Here is a 25,947-nt window from a genome sequence, read left to right as displayed (position 1 = left end):
TTTAATTTGCACAAGCCATTTCTAATGCCCAACAGCCACGTGTGACTATCAAGAGTAGAAGGTAAAAATATGTTGAATGATTGGAGAGATTTTTACCCTCAAGGAGTTTGCAATGTAAGGATATAACATTATGGATATCTCTATACCAAAAAGAGACATTCTGTGTTCTTTCAAAGAATTTTTAAAAATTGAATCCAGCTGATAGAATTGTCAAACTTTCTGTGTGAAATACATTTATGTTTTGTATGTAGTTTGATGAATAGAAAGGTTAAAAACAGACATTGAGCAAGAGCAGATAAGAAGATAAGATAAGAAGTAGCATGGGGGAAAGGACCCATGAACAAAAAGACATAGAGGTGGGACAGAACCAGGAATATGTGGAATAAAACCATTTAGCTGGAAAAAGACATGAAAGAAACATGTGAACAACAAACAAAAAGATTAAACAATAATTAGAACCAATTTGTGAAAACCTCAAATGCCTGGGTGAAGATTCAAAGTTTACAGTAATCATTGGAGAGCCACTGAAAGTTTTGAGCAGGGTGTTTTTGGTGGAATTAACTTAGCAGACTGATTAAGACGAGTTGTATCCAGGCATGGTGGCTCACATCTATAGTCCCAGCTACTCAGGAGGCTGAGGTAAGAGAACTGCTTGAGCCCAGGAGTTCGAGGTAGCAGTGAGCTGTGGTCACATCACTGCACTCCAGCCTGGGTGACAGAAAAAGACCTTGTCTTTAAAAAAAAAAAAAAAGGGTGAAGAAAGCCTACTGAAAGCCAATCAATTAAGAAGCCATTGTAGGCTGGGCACGGTGGCTCACACTTGTAATCCCAACACTTTAGGAGGCTGAGGCAGGCCCATCACCTAAGGTCAGGAGTTCAAGACCAGCCTGGCCAACATGCTGAAACCCCATCTCTACTAAAAATACAAAAATTAGCCAGGCATGGTGGTGGGCACCTGTAATCCCAGCTACTAAGGAGGCTGAGGCAGGAGAATCTCTTGAACCAGAGAGGTGGAGGTTGCAGTAAGCCAATATTATGCCATTGCACTCCAGCCTGGGAGACAAGAGCAAACTCCTTCTCTTAAAAAAAAAAAAAAAAAGCCATTGTAATAAGAAAGAATGAGACTCTGAATGACTGTAATCATGCAAGTAAGAATAGAGAGGAAGATGGATATGAGAAATATTAAGGTTGAACTGATAGAACTTGGCAAATTTTTCAGTTTGTGGGAAGGAAGGAGGGAACAAATATTACAGAGAATTGTGGGGTTTTGTGAGTGACTAGGGGGATGACAAGATTCTTAACAGGAATAGAAACCACAGAAGTAGTAGGCATGAAACAGGGGAAATTACATATGTATTCAGTTTGAAGTTCTAGTAGGAAATCTCAGGGGTTTGAGGTAGGAAATCTAAGATACCTGTCTAGCTGGCTGTTGGAAATTTCAGACTAATTTATGCATGTGGAGAGGTTAAATGAAGCTGTAAGATTACCAGAGCAGGAAGAGAACAGGGCCAAGGATAGATCTTAGAGTGCACCTGGGTTTATGGTATAGAATGAAGAAGAGGAATCAGAGAAGTGATCAGAGAAAGAGAGAGCATCCAAAAAAGAAAGAAAACCAGGAAAATACTGAGTCCTAGATACCAATAGAGAAGAGAGCATCAGTAGAGTCAGAAATTATGGAAGGTAAAGAAAAAGAATGGATATTGCATTTGGCACCTTAAATATCACTAATGATGGCTCACACTGGTTTCAGGAGGAAAGGAGCCAGGCTGTAAGGAATAGAGTGAGTCGCCATTCAAGAAACAGGATCACTGTGTTTACATGAAGCAGATGCATTATAGTAGCTACTACAATTAGTTTCTGCTCTGAAGCAGATTTTTTGTCTTCCTGCTTATCTTCATATTTTTTTCTCTAATCATATAGACATTAAGAATGGTACAAAGAGCTTAAGAAAAGTACAAAGAGGTTTATAGTGTCATTTACATAAAGAGCTTATTACAGTCATAAATTATATCTCATGATTTGCTTTAATGATTTGTGTTTTGTTAAAAAAAAGTCCACCAAAAAAAAAAAAGCATCTCAAACCATATTCTTCATTCTGTGGAGATAGGAGTGAATATTTATTGACTACCTGCTTCTTGGAAATCAAATATTCATATTTGAAATTCAGTGTGCTAAACAGGATTTCTGAATGAAATAATTTCCAAAGCGAAAAGTGGATACCAGTCTTTTTATAACAGTGAATGATTAAATAGCCGATGGGCTCAATGAGGCATGAAAATTAATTTAGTGGACATGGGAAGAAATTCAAGTAACCCCTCAGAAATCTCTGTAATAATATTTATAATCCAAGAGCAAGGGCCAGAGTAGTAAAAATGGCTGCTGCTTCTAAGAGCATAAACAGAATTAATTGGTAAGCTTCTTCAGGACAGGGGCTGTATTGTCTTCTTCTCATTAAAGTTTTGCTATATTTCATATACTTTGGGCAGGAAATAGATGCTGTTTCCAGACCGCTTGAAGAATTTTCAGAGACAATTGATTTTAAAAGTTGCCAGTAATAGCGTACGATATCTGTCTGCTTCTTAGCGAGTCCTTAATTAAAGCGTTACTCTTTCTGCACAGGCTCTGCATTGTTTAGACTTAAATCTTCCATCTGTAATCCCATTTTACCTTTCCAATTGAAATCAGATTGCACCTTGGTATCCTGTGACACACAGGAAATACTATCTGTGAGATATACAAAAGAAAGCCCTGATGAAAAGACCTGATTTCCACTTGTAGCAGTGGAGGCAAATTCCTTTCGGCAGTAATATGTCCATCCTTGTTGACTTATTCCTACATGTGAAATTTTTATGCTAGATGGTAATGAGTTAATGATTTACATAGAAAATAAATCATAGAACATTCTGGGCACAAACTTAACAGGTAAACAACATAACGAGCACCCCCTTTGGCTCTGGTTTTTTTTTCAAATGCAAGAAGGCAAACTTAAGTGGGTTTTTTTAATCTGTCTTGGTAATTTTGATCAATTAAGCACCTTCTAGTTACAAATCAATAAAAGCCTCTCCTTTTCATATGGTACATTCTGCATGCGCAAACATTGGTTATTGTTTCAACAGTTAAAGTATTATTTTTCTATTTTGGAGCATTTTAAATATGTGATAATCAGGGACAAAAACTTTTTAAGCTGGTACTATAGACAATTAATTTACTTCTGGGCCCTGGAGTTATTTATCTGGCACTTTTCTTGAAGAATTAAAGAAAAATACTGTTAATATTCATGTTTATTTATTAATATTAGTATTTTCTTCCCTTGAATACATATAACCTAAAAGAACTCACTAAACAGAATATTTAGGATACAAGTGTAGAGTTTGGCCAGTTTTTACATGGGATATTTGACATTGATTTCTTAGTTTTAAATTTAGGTACTCTTTAAATGAAGTTCATTTGTGGAAACACATAGCACAGGAGACATAGAGAACATATTGAATACATATCTTGTGAGAATTGGTAACATTTTAAAAAAGGCTTTTACTAGTTTTGGCCATTTCACTTTACAAAAAATTATTCAAAAGTTGCATGATTTTTAAATTAAAATAATTTTTGTATAGTGCTCCTACTAAGAGCCAGGTACCGTATTAGATGCTTTTCATGCATTATGTCTGTTCCTCACCACAACTCTACAGGATGGTTGCTATTAACACTGTTTTACAAATAGACAGCTGAAACTCAGACTAATTAAGTGACTTTTCCAGGCCCCACAGTTAAATGATGGATCCAGGATTTGAGCCTAGATCTCTCTGACCTTAATGCCTTTAATTTTTCTGTGCACCACTTTCCTTTCTGTACACCACATTGTTTCCTGTTCTCTAAGCATTTTTCCTCAAAATTATCACTTCTCATCCCCTGTCACAGGTATTTTTAAAAGCTTTCATTTATCCAAATACTAACGGCTTTGATAAAAATGCTCTTTCTGCTGCTGCTGCTGCTGCTGCTTAGTTTTGCAGGCATTATTGGTCACTTTCATGAAGTCTGTTATAACTAGCCTGAACCTCAAGTAATAAATACATATTTAGGAGGATCTTTGAAAGGTCCATTCCTCTTTCATAAAGACCTGTAAAAAACCAAGAATACATACTGCCATCTCTGATAAATATTTATTGAGCACCAGTAACATTTTGGGAGCTATTCAGAAGAGTCAAGATTTGAACATGAATAAAACCTAGTACCTAACCTCTGAAGGTATTCATCCTAGAAATGAAACAAACACAAACAATGAGAAATATGAAGTAATCGAAGATATACAAGGTATGGTGTGTACTAGAGGATAAACAGGTAAGGTAGGAATTTGTTTTTTCAGGGAATAGTCAGTGTATCTTCATAGAGCATAGGCCATATGAACAGGGCTTCTAAACTAAATTTATATGGAAAAGCATATACAGATTATGTAACAAGGAGATCTGCTATAATATTGTGCAATGTTGAATGACTGTCTCCGTTACAAGAGGGAAGCATAGAAGATAGATCCTTACTTGCATCTGTGTTTGGCACCAACATTAGCACTTAAAACCTTCAGTGCACTATTCAATCAAGCTTGGGTCATTTGTTCTTCTAGAATAACAATAATAGTCACCTAAGTAGAGCGAGCCTTAAAACATAACAAGTTTATACTAATTAAACATATATTTAGTTTAATACATTTTTTGAGTAGTATCATTACCACTTTTATAAATACTGTGATGATGATGTTAGTGATTGCTGTTATTCCACTTCCAGGATAAGAAAAATAACATGATATGTAGGATGTGGCAACTCTTGGGTTCCAAAGCAATGAGGCTTCATGGACCATCTTTTTTGCCCTCCCTGTCAGATCTAGAAAAGAATTCCCCGTTACACATTTTAGGACAGAAATCATAAGTCCTTTTATTCTATTCAGGAAGACACTGTTTATAGCTATGCTGTCATCTTCTCTCTTCAAATAGGGGAGTTTATCAAAGCTTTGTATGAGTCAGATGAGAACTGTGAAGTGGATCCCAGCAAATGTTCATCTAGTGAACTGATAGACCATCAGAGCAACCTGAAAATGTGCTGTGAGCTGGCTTTCTGCAAGATCATCAACTCTTATTGGTGAGCTTATCTTATCCTCTGCCTTACATTTTTTCATGTAAAAGTCGTCACAATGGAACTTACATTTTTTCATGTAAAAGTCATCACAATGTTAACAATTATTTTACAACCAAAGGGGAGGGTCTTGGAGAAAAATTGAAAGTTTCCCTAATACAGTCCCATCTAAAATTGAAATCTCCATTGTAAGCAGAAGTACTTTTGAACTGGCTATCTACTTAAATATAATCTCTCTAATAGAATATTAGTACTATAGCCTCTGATATCAAAAGTATTTCTTTTGCTTTCTAAAATATTTACTAGTGTTGAACAGATGTGTTCATGAATTTTGATCATTGCTCTAACTCCAGCAATTGGTGAAATTTTGGAAAATTTTTGATAAACAGTCTTTAGAGAGATTATGGTGAGTTATACTAAACCAGATGGTTTAGTCAGGAGCCTCATGCCATTTTCCCACTTTGCAAAACTAAATTTAAACTAATCCAGAGTTCTGTAGCCTTGGGTTTCCAGTCTCCATCTGGCCTCTGTGAATTTTCCACCGCCTCTCAGCCATGAATCAGGTAAAACCTCATCCCGGAATTTCTACTAGGTCCTCCTCACAGCCTGACTCTTAAGCAAAGGTTATTGGGTCAGGGTGGAATCACTTGTGCTTGTACTGGTACTTCTGTGTTTAGAGGTTTTGGTACTTCTTTCCTTCCCTAGTGTTTTCCCTCGTGAGTTGAAAGAAGTGTTTGCATCATGGAAGCAGCAGTGCCTGAACCGTGGCAAGCAAGACATCAGCGAGAGGCTCATCAGTGCCTCATTATTTCTCCGTTTTCTGTGTCCAGCCATTATGTCTCCCAGTCTTTTCAACCTTATGCAGGAGTATCCTGATGACCGCACATCTCGGACTCTAACTCTTATTGCCAAGGTCATTCAGAACCTGGCCAACTTTGCCAAGTAGGTGATACTGTTGTAACCACTTTAAAAATACAGTTTAAAAAATACTTGAGGCCTAAAATTTGGATGAGGGTTGCGAGCCTTATCACTCATGTTACCAGATTTTCACTGTGGTATTAATAAATATAGCAAAAAATTGGAAACAACTTAATCACTTCGTAGAGGAATGGTTAAGTAACCTATGATACATGCATTCAATGGAATATTTGCAGGCACTACAAACTGTTTACAAAGACTATCCAATATAGAGCATGAAGATAAAATTATACTAAATTAAAAGTGCTGATAAAAATACTTTAGTGGGAAAAAAAAGGGCAGAATAAAAAGTGGTATGTATACTGTTATCCCAGCAATATGAAAACACAAAAATTTAAGTATAAAAAAAGTTGGGAAGAAAAGACAAATTCTGTGGTTACAATATCTAAGACAATTATCCTGGCCACTTCAAAAAAGACAATTTTATGAAAAATGCAAAAGATGGAGGGGGGGCTATTCTAGATTAAAAGAGATTAAATGCAATACTTGAAACTTATTTGGATCTTAAGTTGGAAAGAAATACATATATGTCCTTTTGGGGGCAATGGGTGGAATTTAAATATAGACTATATATAAGATAATTTGTGAATAATGTTTTTAAAAGTTTTAGAGTGATAATGGCATTGGTTTATGTAAGAGATATTCCTTATTCTGAAGAAATGGACACTAAACTATTTAGAAGTGATGTCTGCAACTTAGTTTAAAATGGTTCCAGAAAGAAAAAAAATTCTGTATAGAAAGAGAGGGTGTGAAAGCAAACTTGGCAAACATAACAGTTGGTTATTGTAGATGAAAGGCATATGGGTATTCATTGTATATTCTTTCAGCATTTCTGTAGGTTTAAAATTTTTCAAAAGAAAATTAGGAGAAAAAGTTGGGAAGGAAATGTACTAAAATATAAACAGCAGAGATATTTGGGTAGCTTGAATGAGACATCCACACCTTTTTCTTTCTACTTTTCATTGTTTCAAACTTTTTTCAGTAAGTTTATGTTATTTTTATAATTTATAGAAAATAAATTTAAGAAATGGCTGGGAAGGAATTCACATTTACAGAACTGACCACAAATTTACTCAATATTGATGCTTAAAGACAAGTTTCTGTTAGCAATGTATTGAAGAAAAAAATTGGAACTTCAGTGAACAGATTGTTTTCTAGTATAAGTGGTGGCTTTTTAGAGGTGTACTATTTTAATTTTGTATAATTTATATATAAGCCAATGCAGAAATATACATATTTATCCATATTTGAGCTAAAAAATATTTATATTTTATTTTGGAACAGGTTTTATGGACTTAAACTAGGCCCTGAAGATAGCTAGAATCTAGATAGGCAAAGGAGAGAAGTTGTTCTCTAGTGCAAGTAAATAGCATGGGCAAAAGCTTGGAGAAGAAAAAAATGTGTAATATATTTGGGAGACTTTCAAGAAGCTAGCAGTATTGAAGGTTTGTACTAGTGAGCTTGTGGTAGGTAAGTGAGGGGTATATTGCAGAGAAATTTAAATACCAGAAGTGAAAAAAAAAAAAAAAGGAGTTTTGGCCTTACCCTTTAGAGAGAATAGAAAGCTATTCAAAGCATTAGAATATTAAAGTGATATTAAGAAAGTATGTTATAACATTTATCACTTATAGATAATAAAATTAGTCATTCCCTCCACAAAATAAAAAAAAGTCATAGTTCTGTGTAATGTCAAATCAGAATGATCATATCTCTCTTGAATATGTTCTTTCTCATTTTCTCATCCTCTACTTCAGGTTTGGTAACAAAGAAGAATACATGGCATTCATGAATGATTTTTTAGAACATGAATGGGGTGGAATGAAGCGCTTTCTTTTGGAGATCTCTAATCCAGACACCATCTCAAACACCCCAGGCTTTGATGGTTACATTGATCTGGGCCGAGAGCTTTCAGTTTTGCATTCCTTACTGTGGGAAGTAGTTTCCCAACTTGATAAGGTAAAGTAGGTTGGTGGAAGATAGAGAACTTTAATGTACCTGAATTCTGGAAAGTAACTATAGAGTGATAGCACTCACTCTTTCTGCTAATTGAAAGCAACCTTTTACCCTAGAAATCTGAGAGTAAATGGTCATCATTTCTGAGTAAAATATGAGATCGACAACCATGAAACTCTAGAAAACCATGACATTATTAATATATGTTTTTAATAATTATCTGAATTAATGGAGTGTATTTCTCTAAATTTATACAGAGTGCATATCTGAAAACTTGACTAGAAACTAATATATTGGTATATACAGCCTTATGCATGTCTAATAGGGTAAGATGAAACCTCATATAGTAATTTCTAATAAAAGTATAGATTTAGCTAAGAAAATACTAGGTTTATCATGTTTTAAGTAACTTTACCCATGAAACAAATTTTTTTACTATACAAGTCATAGAGTTTCATATAATTATTAGTGCTAACAGTCACTGTTTTCTTTCTTTACAGATGTGAATTAAGAATACAGAAAGCAATTATTTTTAATCATTTGTTTGCTAAGAATTTTATTATATACCGTATTAATAAGTAAATATACACCATGCCAATCATTTTCTTCCTTCTGGAATTTAACAAAAAGGAATAGATTTGGTAGTAAAAAATAGTCTAATAGACTTTGGCTAGGCTTATTACAATAATTATTTATTGGTGTTTTTGTTTGCCACAGGCACTTTACAAATATGTGTGGTGGTATGTTAGAATAACCTCAAAAGACAGTTATTTTTCTATGATAATGATTTACTTGTTTTCCTCTATTTTCCTATCAATAAAAATGCTACATCAGTAAAATTTGAAGGAATAAAACTTATTAACAAAGACCACTTTGCTAAGGAAATATAAGTGGCAGTGTGTCCTCCAGTGCTTAAAACATTTGTAAAACAATAAACTGTTCCTTATTCTCGAGGACCTTTTCTTCACTTTTAGAAATGCTAGCTAGATTTTTAAGTTGCAGCTATGCCAAAGATAAATCCTTTTCATATGAATCATAGCCCAACATTGTTGAGCAAGTAAAGGCATTTGTGGCATCTATACCTGTTTGAGTAGGGTAGAAGAGTCTGTTGATTGTCGAGAAGGCAAAGACCCAAAGGCAGCTATGTCAAACTGACTGACAGTTGAAGGGGACTCCTAAGACCCCATGAGAATAAGAATTCCCTAAAGAAAAAAATGATTGAAATGGATAAAGCAAGTATTAAAGAGTTCGTCTTTTTTGAATAACTGCATCTCAGTGGGATGCAGATTCGGTTTTCCTGTGAAATGGGCCTGGTTTATTCAGGATCAAAGTCTTTTTAACGGGCTTTGCTGTGTAAACACACTTTCTCCTTTTTAAACTGTGTTTGGTCCTGGGAACCAGGAATACATCCAGACATATCTCATAGAGAAAGTTTACCTGATTTTGCTGTTAAATTAACAACAAAAATCGTCTTACTGATGGAAACTCAGTTGGCAGTGGGTCAGGGTTCCCAAGATTGACTGGGATGGTGGATGGCAGTATCATCTGTGTGCCCTGCAGTACTCTGGATTCCTGAATGAGCACCTTCTTATATGTTGGCATGCATTTCTTTTCTCACATGATCCCTTTTCTTTGAAAGTTTATCATACTAGCTGATCCTCTGGTCTTGAAGTTCTTTTGGTTAGAAGGAATTTGGTTCTTCCTCCACCCTCCCCCACCTTGATCTACTAGCCTCCCAAAGATTTAGTTTGCTTCGCATGCCTATTTTAGTTGGAATGGCATTAGTTTCGTAGTTTTGAGCATGTCTTTTAATTTTTATTTGCATAATCCTGATTTCGATTTCCTTTCTTTCCTCGATGTCTGCCGCACCTTGTTTCGCCTCCTCCATTCATCTCGACGCCATGGTTCTGCTGCTCCATAACAATGCATTATGAACCTGCCACTCCCATATGCAAACACCTACCCTTCCCTCCAACCTACACCCCTCCATCAATGGCCATCGTTGTGCCAAAAACAATCTGTGGTGGATGTCGCAATGCTTATTATCCAATTAGGGTGAAAATTCCTTCCTACAGGCGACCGTGGCAAAATTGGGGCCTCTCCCTCGTGTTCTTGCTGATATTACCAAGTCATTGACTAATCCTACGCCAATACAACAGCAACTGAGACGCTTCACTGAACATAACTCCAGTCCAAATGTCAGTGGAAGCCTCTCCTCTGGGCTGCAGAAAATATTTGAAGACCCCACTGACAGGTATGAAAGAGAGAATTTGACCACTATCTCGGAGAAACATGTTTAGATTTAGCAGAAGTATATTCAACCTATTTGTTGAATTTACAAGTTTAAAATCATGAGCAATTGAAGACTCATCTGACCTGAGAGCAGTCCAATTATTTGTCATAATAATGCACAAGATCTGGGATAACTTATTTTCTAGAATGGTAGTATGGAGAGTTACAATATCCACAAGCATATTTTAAAAATTTGTCTTGCTTAGTGGAAGACTAAAGGCTTTATGAAATTCATGTTTCTATACGTTATAGCATTCAAAATCTTGGAGAACCTCGGTTAACACCATTTTATAGCTGGCTATGTCAGCTGGACAGGTAGATACAATGTTGATGTTTAGACTGTTTTAGGGATTGGCCAGACTTGTGCCTTTTGCAGGGACCTTTCAGTTGCGCGCTTAAGAACTTCTCCTCTTGAAGGTTTAGACAAATAAGTATGAATTGGAATATTTGGGGAAGGTTTAAAACCTAACTAGGAAATTATTGGAATCCTGGTTAAAACTGAAGACAATGATGGGTTGGTATCTACAGTGTTATTCTCTACCTTTGGGGAAAAAGTAAAAATGTTGGATTTTATTCTAAGAATTGTAATAATTCCCTAATTAGATAAAATCTGAGTTTCCAAAGGAATGTACGTATCCACATAAGAACCTTCAGAGGAGTTCATATGCCTGAATTGAGGCATCTTAGCCATGTTGAAGTTGTCTCAAGAGAAATTAAGTGTACTTTCCTTTTCCACAGTGATTTGCATAAACTAAAATCTCCAAGCCAGGACAACACAGACAGCTACTTCAGAGGGAAAACATTATTGCTGGTTCAGCAAGCCTCCTCTCAGAGCATGACTTATTCTGAAAAGGATGAAAGGGAAAGTAGCCTTCCTAATGGTCGGAGCGTCTCCCTCATGGACCTCCAGGACACTCATGCTGCTCAAGTGGAGCATGCGTCTGTCATGCTTGATGTGCCTATACGCTTGACCGGAAGCCAGCTTTCCATAACCCAGGTGGCCAGCATCAAACAGCTGCGGGAAACCCAGAGCACTCCCCAAAGTGCACCCCAAGTGAGAAGGCCCCTGCACCCAGCCTTGAACCAGCCAGGTGGCCTTCAGCCCTTGTCGTTCCAGAACCCTGTCTATCACCTCAATAACCCAATTCCAGCAATGCCAAAGGCCTCTATAGATTCCAGTTTGGAGAACCTAAGCACTGCCAGTTCCAGAAGCCAAAGTAACAGTGAAGACTTCAAGCTCAGTGGACCCAGCAATAGCAGCATGGAAGATTTCACTAAACGTAGCACTCAGAGCGAGGACTTCTCCAGGCGGCACACTGTGCCAGATAGACACATACCTCTTGCTTTGCCACGACAAAATAGTACTGGGCAGGCCCAGATCCGAAAAGTGGACCAGGGTGGGTTAGGTGCCCGAGCCAAAGCCCCACCATCCCTGCCACACAGTGCTTCCTTACGTAGCACCGGGAGCATGTCAGTGGCGTCCGCAGCCCTCGTGGCCGAACCTGTGCAGAATGGGAGCCGGTCCCGGCAGCAGTCCTCTTCCTCCAGAGAGAGCCCTGTTCCCAAAGTGAGAGCAATCCAGAGACAACGGACACAGCAGGTAGGTGTGAGTGCTGAAGGGGCCTGGCCTCTACTTGGTCCATCTGTTTCCTTTGTTCTTTATACATAAATCATTGGGAAATCCTGTTGTTAACAAAATTTCCTCTTAAAAGCAACCTTTAAATGGAAAAAGGAAAGGAAAAATTTAGGAGGCTTCTGCCTAGGTGTGACTACAGAATGTAGTTTGACTCATTACCCTTAAGAGTCTAACAAACACACAGGGGCCCCCTTCCTTCTCTTCAAGCAGCAGAGCTACTACTTCAGTTTGCACTTAGAACAAATCTGTGATGTTGAATGAATAATTAGATACTTAAAATCTGTAGGCAAAACCAACTATTATTTTGGAAATCTGAAAATTAATCCTTCTTAATTTTTTTTCTTAAGCTTCCAGAATAAAGGTTTGCATTCCGAGCCAAGAGTTTAATATGACTGCTCTCCATTCCATCCCTCAACTCCCTCTGGAAATACAAAGTCCCATGTGGCTTTTCCTGCAAATAGCTAGAAAAATAAACACTTGAACACCTATAGAGTCAAGGTAAAGGAGAGGAGTAAAAAGATAGCAGCACAGGTGGAAAAGGAAGTATTCTAAACATCTGCAAATCCCTTACATTTCTATTTACATGGACAAGCCCAGCTAACATCACATCCAATCTTAATATATAAGATTTTCTCATTTTTTTCTTGACAAATAAAAAGCTTTGCCAAGAAACTAATCATTTCTTCCTTACATACTACATTTTGAAGCATCAATACATATTTTTCCCTTTTAAACAAACTACTGTTAAATATATAATATACACATTCATGTAATTTTTCATATATATAATATATATCTTTCATCTAAAAAGATTTTTCTCCTAAAAAATCATTGTATTAGTTGAATTTTTTTTGAAACGTAATGATGCTACTAAAAAACTTGAGATTAAAAGAGTTCTATGACAGATCCTTTTATGCAGCAAAATAACTGGGCAGGGAGACTGCAATAAAATCCTAGTTTGTATCTGTTATATATTTGCATTTTTACAGTTTAGGCACTTACTGATATGGCTGCCTCTGCCTCCAGTCTGCTATGATCAGAGCCCCTTGCACCTACTTTGATTTTTTTAATTGGATTATTTATAGAATCCTTGGATACAGAAATAGAAGAAGGGATGAAAAGCATGACTAACTTAAGCTGTTTCTGGAAGCAGACTTCCTGGGCGAAACCTCCTAGTTGGTCATTTTTTACTGAGTAATGAAGTTTTTCTACAGTCTTAAATTTTTCATTGTTATTTTGTTATATTTCCCAAAATTTTACCAAATCATTTGATTTAGTAAGCATTTTTATTTGAAGAACAGGAAAAATATATATCTTTTATATGTATCATATGTATTTTTTATCTATAAATGTGTGTGTGTATATAAACATAAAATGTATGTGTTAGGAGGCTATCAGTCATTCCCACCTTATTGTGAAGTAGTTTCCTCACATCACTTTTGTGCTAGACTCTAGTTGAGATCAACTACTTTCAGAGAATTAAGGTGTTTATTGGGAGGAGAAAGGAAAAATGCATAGTTTTAGAAATCAGAATACTGTGTAGAAGCAAGTATCTACTCAGGGACTTAGGGCAGCACAAGGGCACTGAAGATAAAATAGGATTAGCGAAGAGCATGAGATCTGACAGAGGGGGACAGGACAGGGAAAGTTCCTCTACCTGCTTTTCAAAAGTGTGCTTAGGCCCAGCCCTGTACAGAAAAGGAAAATAAAGATTCTTTTTTTTTTTCTTTTGCTTACCCTTTCCTTCTGTATCATGGAGTCCTCTGTGACTCCATAAGGGCCTATGACTCAGGCTGGTTGTTTATTAATATTATAAATTAAATAGCCTTTTTTGTGCTCATCTGGAACCAGTTGTCATTTATAACATTTTTTCTTTAGGAAAATATAATACCTATCACGTAAGCACATAATACATGTTTCTGTGGGTTATGATTAGAGGGCTGCCTGGATGGATGGGAGGTGGGAAATGCATACAGTCTCCAAACAACCAATATAAAAATTAGTTTTTGTGTCACAGCCATTAGTGGGTCAGCAAATATATTTTTTGGCATGAAGTGGGGTACAGGCACAGTAAGATGTCCAGGTAGAGCTTTGAATATTAATCTTTGTTTATACTTTTGCTGGTACTGCCACTGTCCTATCAGTTGAAGCGTAAATCACCGTATTTTGATTGCTCAAGTTTCTTTTTTTTTTCCTACACTGGCTTTTGGTTCATTGTTTTGAACTTACATCGTTAGTTTTTTATTTATTTATTTATTTTTTTGAAACAGAGTCTTGCTCTGTCACCTAGGCTGGAGTGCAGTGGCACGATCTCAGCTCACTGTAACCTCCTCCTCCCGGGTTCAAGCAATTCTCCTGTCTCAGCCTCCTGAGTAGCTGGGATTACAGGTGCCCGCCACTTTGCCTGGCTAATTTTTGTATTTTTAGTAGAGGCGGGGTTTCACCATGTTGGCCAGGTTGGTCTCGAACTCCTGACCTCAAGTGACCCACCTGCCTCGGCCTCCCAAAGTGCTGGGATTACAGGCGTGAGCCACCGTGCCCGGCCTGGTTTTTTATTTCTTATCTGTTTCTTGCTTGCTTTGTTCATCTCATTCCCATGAAGCCTCTGAAGTTCTATATAATCAGCACATTTTTAAGGCAAATTCCTTTACATATTTTAATTGCAAATTGTGTTGGGGAATTCTGTTCCAGAAACTAGAGGATTTCTTTGTGGGGATTGTTCTGTAGGCGGCTGTAATTATCAGTAGCTTTGTCCCCTGCAAATTCCATTTATATCTTAGCACAAAGTAGCGCCCATTGTCTGCAGAGTAACTGGCTTCAGTCTTCTACATCTAATGAGTAGGAAGGAAATAAAATCCTGGTGAAAAAATTTACAGATAAATTTTTTTTTAAGAAACTCTTAATGTTTTAACCCATTTCGGCCTCTGTTTGGATTGCTTTTTTCTTATTTTCCTCTCTATTTTGTTTTTCATGTATCATGTACTTTGTACAAATAATAGACTATATATATGAGTCGTTCAGATTTAGCATGTACTCTAATCTTAGAAATTTGAATTTGAAGAGGCCTTTTAAAATAGATAATTGACAAGCCTGTTAATACGATGCTGCAGTTTTCACATTTGGATTTGTTGAACTGTCTCCTAACCAACCTCTTCAAGAACTCCCAAAGTTTGTGGATTAATTTAATCAGCCCTTTATTTGGTGTTGATAGCAGAAGGGTTATTCATTTATGGGAATCCGACTATTTCACACTATGAAGCTGAAACCAATTGGTCTTGTTTATATCTAGTAAATACTAGCAAGGAACAAGGAACTGGCCTCAGCATAGCCAGGCTATGATTAATTGTAGTATCAGTGAAACTGCTGCGTCAGGCTCTTTTGCTCTAAAGCATTACTGTTTTTCCAGGGAAACCCTATACAGCTTTACCTCAAAGGGAAGATATTCCTCATGGGAATTCCTGCTCCTTTTTCTTTTTGTCTTTTTCATTATCTTTGATGATCATGTTGAAAGTTAGTGGATATAAATTCTCTTTCTAAGGCTATTCCTAAGCAAGATGGGATCTGAACCACTTACTAACCTCCTCCCTCAATTTCTTGGACTATAAACTAGAGATATTTTTTGCTATTTATCCAGCTTATAAGGAGATGGAGCAGTCATTGAAAAGAAGCCTTTGGTGCCCTTACAAAGGATTAGGGGAAAAACATAGAATATTCTCTAAGTAGTCCGGGCGCGGTGGCTCACGCTTGTAAGCCCAGCACTTTGGGAGGCCTTGGCGGGCGGATCACGAGGTCAGGAGATCAAGACCACGGTGAAACCCCGTCTCTACTAAAAATACAAAAAATTAGCCGGGCGTGGTAGCGGGCGCCTGTAGTCCCAGCTACTCGGAGAGGCTGAGGCAGGAGAATGGCGTGAACCCGGGAGGTGGAGCTGGAGCTTGCAGTGAGCCGAGATTGTGCCACTGCACTCCATCCTGGGCGATAGAGCAAGACTCCGTCTCAAAAAAAAAAAAAAAGAATATTCTCTAAGTAATAAATTATATTTTAGTAATGAATTCTAAAGATAATCCAGAATAATAAATGAATAATATTTTATTGAGCATCTGTTGTGCATTTAACTAGTCAGTATCATTTAAAAGAACTGTATGATATGATGCCCATTAGATTGACTAATTGGAAAATAAGAGCAATGCTTATAAGACCAAGAATATATAAAAGATAGTATATGGTTTTTTCATTTGAAGAACATATTACAACAAAAAAAATCATGAAACAAAAATCACCTCTGTTTCCTTTCAATCTAGCACAATGACTATTTTTTATTTATTCAATATTTCTAGCCTTTTTACAATTTTGTGAAGGCTTTATCATTAATAGAAGGAATAGTTAGGATTGATCTATTTTGTCACTTTTATTTTTATTATTTTGACCACCTACTGTATGCCAAGCAAAGTGCTAGGATATATTAGGAAGTGGCTGAAAATAAGATTTGACCAATAAAATAGCAGAAATTTCTAGAAGTTCATTCACAATTGCTTAGTGTATGTGGGTCTATTTATATAAACTATGCACATCCATCCTCAGGCATGAAGCTACTTTTATTGATATATATCTATAATCTGTAAATCGACTAAAACCAGATCCTTCTTCACACCTTTAAGAAATGTCCCTGTGTTACTTTTGCATGTGTAAGTTTTAAAGTCTCTCCCAACCCGTCTCTGATAGCCTTTTAGTCTCCGCAATCAGTTTTTTAATCTGGTCTTCCTCACTCTCCAGTTCATCAAAATACCCCTTCTTTTAAAATATTTATTTAGAGTTTAACTGAGTTCTATTCCAGAATGATACAAAGATCCTTAAGATGTAATGGCTGTGATGGCAGAGAAAATGCCTTTCAATTATGAAATTATAGAATTCTGGTCCTCAAAATACAAATCCCTCTATTTGATTATAAAAGGCTAACTCACATGCCAAGTTTTGCACTCTCTCTTTAGCTTACTCTCTCTCTCTCTCTGAGGCAGGACAGAGGGGAGAAAAATGTGTGTTTCCATCATTGTTTGTGGAGAAAGCACTAATGTTCAGTAGCCTAATATAAATTGTAATATCTAGTGCCAGTTTTTGAAACATAAATATAGTAATGACTGACACCTAACCTCTCTGTAGCACTCTGAAGTTTCCAAAGAATTTTCAAATATATTGTCTTATTCTCACAGCTCCCTATGAGATGATCAAGATAGGTGGTGGTGACAGTGTTGGTATCTCTATTCAGTAGATTAGGAAAATAGACTACCCAGTATCCATCATTTTGATCCTGTATTCAAGAAATTTTCCAGTATAAGGACCCTTGAGTGATCTTAATCCATCATGAAGTCAGTGTTCTGTAAAGATAACCAGCATCACTTGTCTTTCTTTTTCTCTAAATCATTAATATGAAAACTAGATTGGTGCAAAAGTAATCGCGGGTTTTGCCATTTAACCCACAATTACTTTTGCACCAACATAGTGTTTGCCATTCTGATATATAAATGGGCGCTTTGTGAGTTTGTTTAGCACTAATCAGTTTTTTGGTTTCTGATTGTGTCTGGACTAAACAGATGTTTTGACCATCAGGTTATGCTTTCTTTCTCTTATTTTATCATCAAATAGACTTTTATGGCATAAAAGACTTTTATGGCAGAGGTCATTTATTAATTTCAGCAGGCAATATGTTACCTACCAGTATTTGGACCACTGGGCAAATTAACAATTTTAAGGCTTTGACTTTCTTTAGAGGGAGAATAAGGATGCCTCTTGGATATGATATATACAACTTTCTATTCAGAATAGTTTGCACTTATACAAATGTGTATTCTCTTTCCCCACCCCTAGCCTTGGCATTAGTAAAATAATACTTAAAGCTAAGAGCATTTATTAGAAAACTGAGAGATCACAGTTAATATCTTCCAAGAATAGCTGTTTGTGAAACATAGCACACGGGTGAGCTGTTAGGGGAAATGCTAATAACTGTTTCTGATGCAGGTTCAGTCACCTGTGGACTCTGCCACAATGTCCCCAGTAGAGAGGACAGCAGCCTGGGTTCTGAACAATGGGCAGTATGAAGAGGATGTGGAAGAAACTGAGCAAAATCAAGATGAAGCCAAGCATGCTGAGAAGGTAGAACCTAGTCTGCTTCATCAACTTTCTGATCCCAAAATGACAGGCCACTAAAAGGATTATCTAGCTAAGAACATAAACTCATCCCACCCCCATCTTCACCTCTACCCCTTATGTTAATCATCCTACACATATCTATGTAAAATAGGTCCGTGGTGTGTGTGTGTGTGTGTTTGTGTGAGAATATATGTGGAAAATGTTCATCTTGCTAGGGGGTGGTGGTTAGCTACTATTTTTTTTAATGTAGATGCCTTAATCTCAAGGACACTCTACTATTCATTTCTAGTCATTTTAGGCAAATATTTCATGTTTCTATGTTTCCATAAACTTGTTGGTCTTCACCCAAGGACAAAACTACCCTAGGGCAAGACTTTTTCTTTATCTTGGTAACAATTTGGTTTTGGTTTTAGTTTTTTTTTGTTTTGTTTTGTTTTTTGCCTTTTCTGGATAAAGAATATATAGTTCTATTGATGATTGTTAAAAGGATATTATCTATTGTTTAGATTTTGTTTTTTTGTTTTTTAAGGAAAAGTTGACTTAGGGAAAAATGGTTATCAAACAAGAACCTTGACATCATATATAGCATTACATTATTTAATTGACAACCAGACAATTAGCTTCTTTTTATCAGCATGATATTCCGGTGTACTCAAACCCCAGCCACAGCAACTACAGTACAGGAAAGGGCCATGTAACTAATTGAGTCACTGAATTTATGTAAAGCTCCTTAGAAAACAGACATGTATGTTCCAGCAAGCAGTACAAAATTGGGCAGGTGAGTCATATTACGAAAATAGGCCAAGAAGCAATATTAATTGGCCCTAGGGAACATGTAGGCCTTTGTTTAGTGCTTGTGACTGGAATATTTTACACTTTTATAGTTGGGGAGAAAGCAGCAATAACCTCTGCCATGAAAGTCTTATTGATTTTAGGGGCTTGACATTATAGAAATGTTGCTTGTTCTCTATAGGGCTGATTCTAGTAGAACAAAGGAATGGCAGTCTGATGAGCTAAGACACATCAGAGATCCTACAGTGCAGATGATGACACAGAATCTTTTTCTCTTATAGACAACTGATTTTGGCTTATTTTAAGTGATTTGTCAGACTTTTAAGTACTTCATCTGTTTTTTTTTCCCTCTCATTTGATACCATCACAGATTGGATGTGGCTTATAGCAATGGTAGCCTAGTGTAGACAGAGATATGTACATATGTAGAATTTGGAATGCCAAGTTAAGATTTAAAATGTAGTTTTAGTAAGGAAGGCAATGCTCCATTAACATTTATGCCAGTTGATAATTTTAAAGAATATTAAGAACAGTATAGGGAATGACAGCACAGCCAGCATCTAGCTACACTGCTTAGGGTTTCTTTTGTTTAAAAAAAAAAAAAAAAAAAAAAAGAAAAGAAAAAAAGAAAGAGAAAGAAAGAAAGAGTAAATCACTGATTTCTGAAAGCAATGTGACTCCAGTTTTTCTCTCCTTGCCTCCTCTGCCCTAGTATGAACAAGAAATTACTAAACTGAAGGAGCGCCTGAGAGTGTCCAGCCGGCGACTAGAGGAATATGAACGCCGCTTGCTGGTGCAGGAGCAGCAGATGCAGAAGCTGCTGCTGGAATACAAGGCCCGACTGGAGGACAGCGAGGAGCGGCTCCGAAGACAGCAGGAAGAAAAAGATAGCCAGATGAAAAGCATCATCAGCAGGTTAGACATCACCTGGCAGCAGACGTGGGCTAGTTAGCAAGACAAAGAATTGAGGTGATCCACAGAACCCTGAAGGAATGGCAGCAAAAGCCATTTTTATCCTTGTGGTACTGAGTACAAATGTGATAATTGACTGTATCTCTTAAAATATCCTAAATATGAGACCTTGGGCACTTCCTATGAAGATAATCTGTTTTTCTTTTTTTTTTTTTGAGACGGAGTCTAGCTCTGTCGCCCAGGCTGGAGTGCAGTGGCGCAATCTCGGCTCACTGCAAGCTCTGCCTCCCGGGTTCACGCCATTCTCCTGCCTCAGCCTCTCCGAGTAGCTGGGACTACAGGCGCCCGCCACCACGCCCGGCTAATTTTTTTGTATTTTTAGTAGAGACGGGGTTTCACCGTGGTCTCGATCTCCTGACCTCGTGATCCACCCGCCTCGGCCTCCCAAAGTGCTGGGATTACAAGCGTGAGCCACCGCGCCCGGCCATCTGTTTTTCTTTAACCATAACAATTAGAAAAAATTAAAACTTGGTGGTTTACTTGAGAAATCTTAGAGGAGAACTCGGTTTTAAAAATGTAAATATCCAGTGCCCAAGACTAAATTAATCTTTCAAAATGAGTCCAGAAACATGGAAAGGAATTTTATGGAATATCTTTGGGGCCAGAGGACCTCTTTTGAGAGTGCTGCAGATGCCAAGGGAGAAAAAGGGAGGGTAAGTTTTACCAAACACTTGTATAGCACTCGCCATGGGACACATACCTTTCTAAGCACTTTACACATAATAGTTTGTTTAATCTTTATCACAGTCTCCACCTACGCATTATTATTCTCATTTTACAAATAAACAGGCAACAAATTCATGAAGTCACTTGCCCAAGGTCACATAGTTAGTGATGCACCAGGATTTGAATCCCAGACTCCAGATTCCATGCTCATAACCACTGTGCCTCAATATTTGTAAAATGCTATGGACAGGTCAAGTAAACAGAACTGTTTGTTGTTTTAATAGTGTGAAGGTAATTGACAGTCTTACTGAGAGGTGTTTGGGTAGACTGGCAGAATTAAACATCAATGAGGTAAGATGTGAATGGCAGACAGAAAACAAGCTAGACATACTAGGTATAGAGTACTCATTGAGGAAACTTAGCTGTGCAAGGGAAGAGAAAGTGGGCCAGGTTTAGGGTAACTTGAGATTAAGAGAGGGTTGTTTGTTTTTTGTTGGTTGATTTGATATTTTAAGATGAAATAAGTTGTGTTCAGGAAGGAATCTGAGAGAGAAGAGGGAGGAAATGATTATGGGGTTACTATTCCAAAGGGGATGAAAATGTGCGGGATCCAGGCACAAGGAAAAAAATCAACCTTAGATGTCTTATTCCAAGGTAGCAGAGAAGAAAGAAAAGATGGTAGCAGGTGTCTTATTAAGAAGGGCAGAGGATATTGAGTTTTCCTGTTCTCTACACTAGCTAGCCCTCTCTTTGAAGATGTTGATATTTCCTTCCTGCCACATTCTAGGCTAATGGCTGTGGAAGAGGAACTGAAGAAGGATCATGCTGAGATGCAAGCAGTTATTGATGCAAAGCAGAAAATTATTGATGCACAGGTAAGCAGGCTTTGAATCTAATAGAAGGCACTTGTTTATAATAATGATTATTTCCTGACTTCACACCCTTGCAAATGCCAAGGCAGGTACCAGAAAATGTGTCATTGAAAAGTTCTGGACTTTACGTTTTGAAGATTAAATGAGTGTCTATGTGACCTCCATTATTTTCCTTTCTTTCACTGGTGAGAAGTCTGTTTACCCAGCAAAGTATTAGCGTGTTTAGTGCAGTTGCTTGACAAATCTCGACCTAGTGCATGATGGAGTTTGCTTCTTTCCCTATGGAAAGGAGGCATTTTCTAAGGGGGTAATTGTGAAAAGTGCACTGCATGTGCCTGGCTTGTGACCTCCACTGACCATTGCTTGGCTGTGCTGTTCATGGTCTTGTCAGTCACGTCCACTGCCATCAACCTTTTGCCCCAGACAGTAATGGAATTGCCAGGGAAAGACAAGGTTGTTAAAAGGTACCTTTCCTTGTTGTTCTTTTGGTTTAGGGTTTGGCATTGCTGCTTGGAATGTGCTTGGCTGCTCTTCTTTGTTGGTGCTGTGCTTAGAGAGCATCTTTTGATAAAACTTTAAAAAAAGAAAAGGTTGTTGAAATCAGAACCTAGGCTTCTGCTCACTGTAGCTCACACCTGTGACACCAATGAGATAAAGTCTGCCAAGAGCACCTCATAGGGACATGTCAATGATTAGAGCAAAATCCAGGGGGCAAGAAATGTTTCTAACTCCTTTTTATTTTATCATTGCAAAATATGGTTGTATTTCTTAGGGTGAAACAAATAACAAAAAGCAGGTACAGTTTTTATAGTTTTGATAGTGGCTGATCTAGCCACTGAATGTGTTGCTTCCCTGAAGATAGCCGATCCAGGTTTGCATTTTTCAACCTTAAATGCCATATCATATCCCTAAGCTGTGAAATAAAAAATGAGAGCAAGGATTTTATGCATAGATAGCCTCCTCCCTTCTGTAGGTATCAGCTAGTAATCAACATATTTTAGAGCCCCCAGTATTCTTAAACATGTACTTAACAGTCTAGTTTCCTTATAGAGTCCATGTGGAATGGGTTTATTTTTCAACAAAATTGAGAGTGAGGCTGAAAGCACAGTCATGGAAAGAATGCTTCACAGGCCTCACACTCCTTTAAACACACTAGACTTGGAAGTCAGGTTAGAGTTGTGAGGATGCTGTCTCAATCAGCACAGCTCCTTAAAATATTTTGGATTCTTGAACTCTATAGTTTCTGGATACTTAGACATGCTGAGAATCAGAAGAAAGGTCTGTAGTAATTATCTTACTTGGTCCTTTGAAAGAAATCTTTCTAGGTGCCCCCATGGTAGGTGAGGTAAGGGTAGTGGAGACTAGGCCATCTCACTATTCACACTATAAAAATTCATCCCAGTGACTTAAGAAAAACAGCCTGGATAAATAAGGCAATTGAGCCAGGAAAACTAATGTTAGTAGATTTTCACTTTGGAAATTTCAGTATAACAATATAAAGCAAGAAGAGTTCTATTAATAACCACACAAGGAGAGATGTTAGTACTAAGAGATAAAACAGACTTTTAAAATAATTTCAGCTGGTTTAAAAGTATCAGTCTTGGCCAGGCAAGGTGGCTGATGTCTTGTAATCCCAGCACTTTGGGAGGCTGAGGCAGGCCGATTGCTTGAGCTCAGGATTTCAAGACCAGCCTGGGTAACATGGTGAGACCCATCTCTACAAAAAATGCAAAAATTAGTCAGACATGGTGGCTCATGCCTGTAGTCCCAGCTACTTGGGGGGCTGAGGTGGGAGGATAGCTTGAGCCCAGGAGGTCAAGGCTGTGGTGAGCCGTATTTGCGCCAGTGCACTCCAGCCTGAGCGACAAAGTGAGACCCTGTCTTGAAAAAAAAAGTAATAATCTTAAGCAGAGGGAGCTTGGGTGTGCCACAGTTGTGGTTCTGTACATGGGCTGACAGGACAGCCTCACGATTAGCTCCTGAAGATTTCTACCCCACCCCCTAATTTTATATTAGGGCTAGGTGACTGGGTATAAAGCAGGAGTCACCTGCTAGGCCTAGGAGGTAAAAGCCAGGGAGAGAATCTGATTTATTAGGGCACAAATGCTCTGGAAAGTAAGGACCTTCTCTCAGTTAACCAGGAGGGTGTCGTGTTGGAATGGGAGAAATGTTATCCTCAAACAATCAGTCACTGTCAGACTGGTGGTCTGGCTAAGCCAGTTAATATTTTGAGTCCATACTTCAAGGCAAGGCAGTGGTTTTGAAATGGTTTGGTTCTCTGGACTATTTTGGTAGAATCAAGGCACTTTTCATAGATGAATATCCAGCTGCTTCCACTGACCACTCACCAGCAAGGACCACTCTCAACGAATGAATCAAATCATACTAGGATTGGTTAAATATAATAAATTACCTACCCAAACACAGATATTACTATATAATAAATTATTCTACCAGAGACCCACTGTGGATCTCTAAAGAATAGTTGGGAAAATCCACTAAACTATATTTGGAAAACCTCTGCACCATGCATAGCACAAATTCTAAACACTATAGTTAAATTTTAAAAAATTATAGTGTCCTTAAAAGGAAAGTTTCTCAATTCCAGCTGTTGGCTTACTGATACATTAAAATCTTATTATAGCAAATGACTTTAAACATCCTTTGGCATTCTTTGTAATGAATGACTTTTGTATCAGATCCTTTCTTTTGTAAGGAGAAATCTCTCTTAAGTGAATGATGGAGCAGAGCAGCCCTTCTGGCATCATTTAATAGAATGAAGATATGTTTGGGGTGAAAGCTTCCCAGAGAAGTAACTCTTATGTCAACACTTCCCTAAACACTACCAGCCAGGTGCCCAGTAAACTGGTTTTCATCTCTGTCAGCAGCCCTATGCTCCCAGGAAAATCTTGTCCCTGAATTCAGCCTCTGCCTCTTCTTGAGTCATTTCATGCTACAAGGCACATGCCTGCATCAGCCACTTTCTAACAGGAACTGCAAAAGGATGAGCACTCCTTTGGTGAGTGGCAGAAGCACCTATCCTGGACCTTGTAGCTTAGGGGCCATAGGGATCCTAGTGGTGATAATAAGGATCCATTTCTTAAATATCAGACCAGAGAATGTGCCACCTTTCACCCCTAAGCATGAGGAGACACTGTGGCTCCCAGGATCTCTCTATGTGACTCAGGTGGAGAACAGAGAATGGCTTCCTCCTATGAGAAGCAAAGCAGCTGCCTAGTTACTGTTGCAAGTGATATCTCCGCTGTGTTAAATTACAGGTCATAAATGGAGATGAGATTATTCAAACAGGCAAGTAAACCCCGCGTCCGTTCTCTAGCTGAGCAGTTCCCAGCCCTGGCCCAGTGCACTGGCCTCCTACACATTCCAGCTCCTGCCACTCCCCACATGGAAATCCTTCCTGTCAGGTGTGGACTAGATTGCTTTCCCTTACAATCCAGGCAGAATTGAAATGTCCGAGCATCTTTTGCCAACTGAACTTGACTTTCATAAGTCTCTATTTGATTTTTTTTTAACTTTTTTGTTTTATTTTGAGAGGTTGGCAATAGGGGGAAGTACAAAGGGAGTTTCTTTATGTGGAAACTTTTAGCTGTTTAGTGGGGGGGCTGTTTGTCTTCAGTTGTTACCTTTTTAGGCAGTAAGTAATTACAGTCATTCTTAGCCTTTTTGACCTTTTAAAAATCAAATTTTTCATGAATGATTTATTTTTGGATGAACCCTGGAGAATCCTAATTTCCTTAGTATTGAGGCCTTATAATTTATCCCAATTCTGAAATATCTTTTCTTTAATCTTCCAAGAAATTATCACTCAGTTTAGAGATCATTCCTAATAATGCGGGTAGGGAGGGGGAGTATCATATTTAGCTCTTACCTCTTGTTTTCTAGTATTCACTGGCCAGTTCTTACCTATTGGCTTTTCAAAGATCTGTATTTGTTATCCCAGTAAACTTCATTGATTAAAATTTTTTTTTTTTTTTTTTTTTTTTTTTTTTGAGACGGAGTCTCGCTCGGTCGCCCAGGCTGGAGTGCAGTGGCGCAATCTCGGCTCACTGCAAGCTCCGCCTCCCGGGTTCACGCCATTCTCCTGCCTCAGCCTCTCCGAGTAGCTGGGACTACAGGCGCCCGCCACCACGCCCGGCTAATTTTTTTTTTTGTATTTTTAGTAGAGACGGGGTTTCACCCTGGTCTCGATCTCCTGACCTCGTGATCCGCCCGCCTCGGCCTCCCAAAGTGCTGGGATTACAAGCGTGAGCCACCGCGCCCGGCCAAAATTTTTTTTAATAATTATTATTTTTTAAAAGCCTTGCAGCTCTTTCCTTTAGTTTTGTCTATCCTTAAAATGAATTACTTTCCTAAAATAAAAAGCATTTTATACCAGATGCATGGGTCATTAATAATGCTGATTTTGTATATCTTACCACATGAGTTCTCCATCAGGGAAAGAAGGATTTTTTTTTAAGTGATAATGACAAGCAAGAGCTAGTTTGTTGTTGTTTCTTTTTT

The 25,947-nt window shown here is 37.9% G+C and overlaps 1 protein-coding gene across 2 annotated transcripts in view; it reads left to right on the top strand.

Moving 5' to 3' along the window:
• RASAL2 (RAS protein activator like 2) overlaps positions 1-25,947 on the top strand; it is a 228,412-nt gene that overhangs the window by 192,896 nt on the left and 9,569 nt on the right. For both annotated transcript variants that reach the window (XM_032160902.2, XM_032160899.2), the window contains 8 exons: positions 4,983-5,127; positions 5,827-6,063; positions 7,854-8,055; positions 10,128-10,306; positions 11,083-11,944; positions 17,993-18,127; positions 19,629-19,831; positions 21,342-21,429. In XM_032160902.2, coding sequence (XP_032016793.1) covers positions 4,983-5,127; positions 5,827-6,063; positions 7,854-8,055; positions 10,128-10,306; positions 11,083-11,944; positions 17,993-18,127; positions 19,629-19,831; positions 21,342-21,429 — 2,051 coding nt within the window. The remainder of the gene's footprint in view (positions 1-4,982; positions 5,128-5,826; positions 6,064-7,853; positions 8,056-10,127; positions 10,307-11,082; positions 11,945-17,992; positions 18,128-19,628; positions 19,832-21,341; positions 21,430-25,947) is intronic.

Source organism: Hylobates moloch, unplaced genomic scaffold (assembly GCF_009828535.3).
Source record: "Hylobates moloch isolate HMO894 unplaced genomic scaffold, HMol_V3 SCAFFOLD_8, whole genome shotgun sequence".
In the NCBI taxonomy this organism is placed as follows: Eukaryota; Metazoa; Chordata; class Mammalia; order Primates; family Hylobatidae; genus Hylobates; species Hylobates moloch.
The sequence above is the reverse complement of the archived record's forward strand: the minus strand, read 5'-3'. Positions and strand labels throughout refer to the sequence as shown.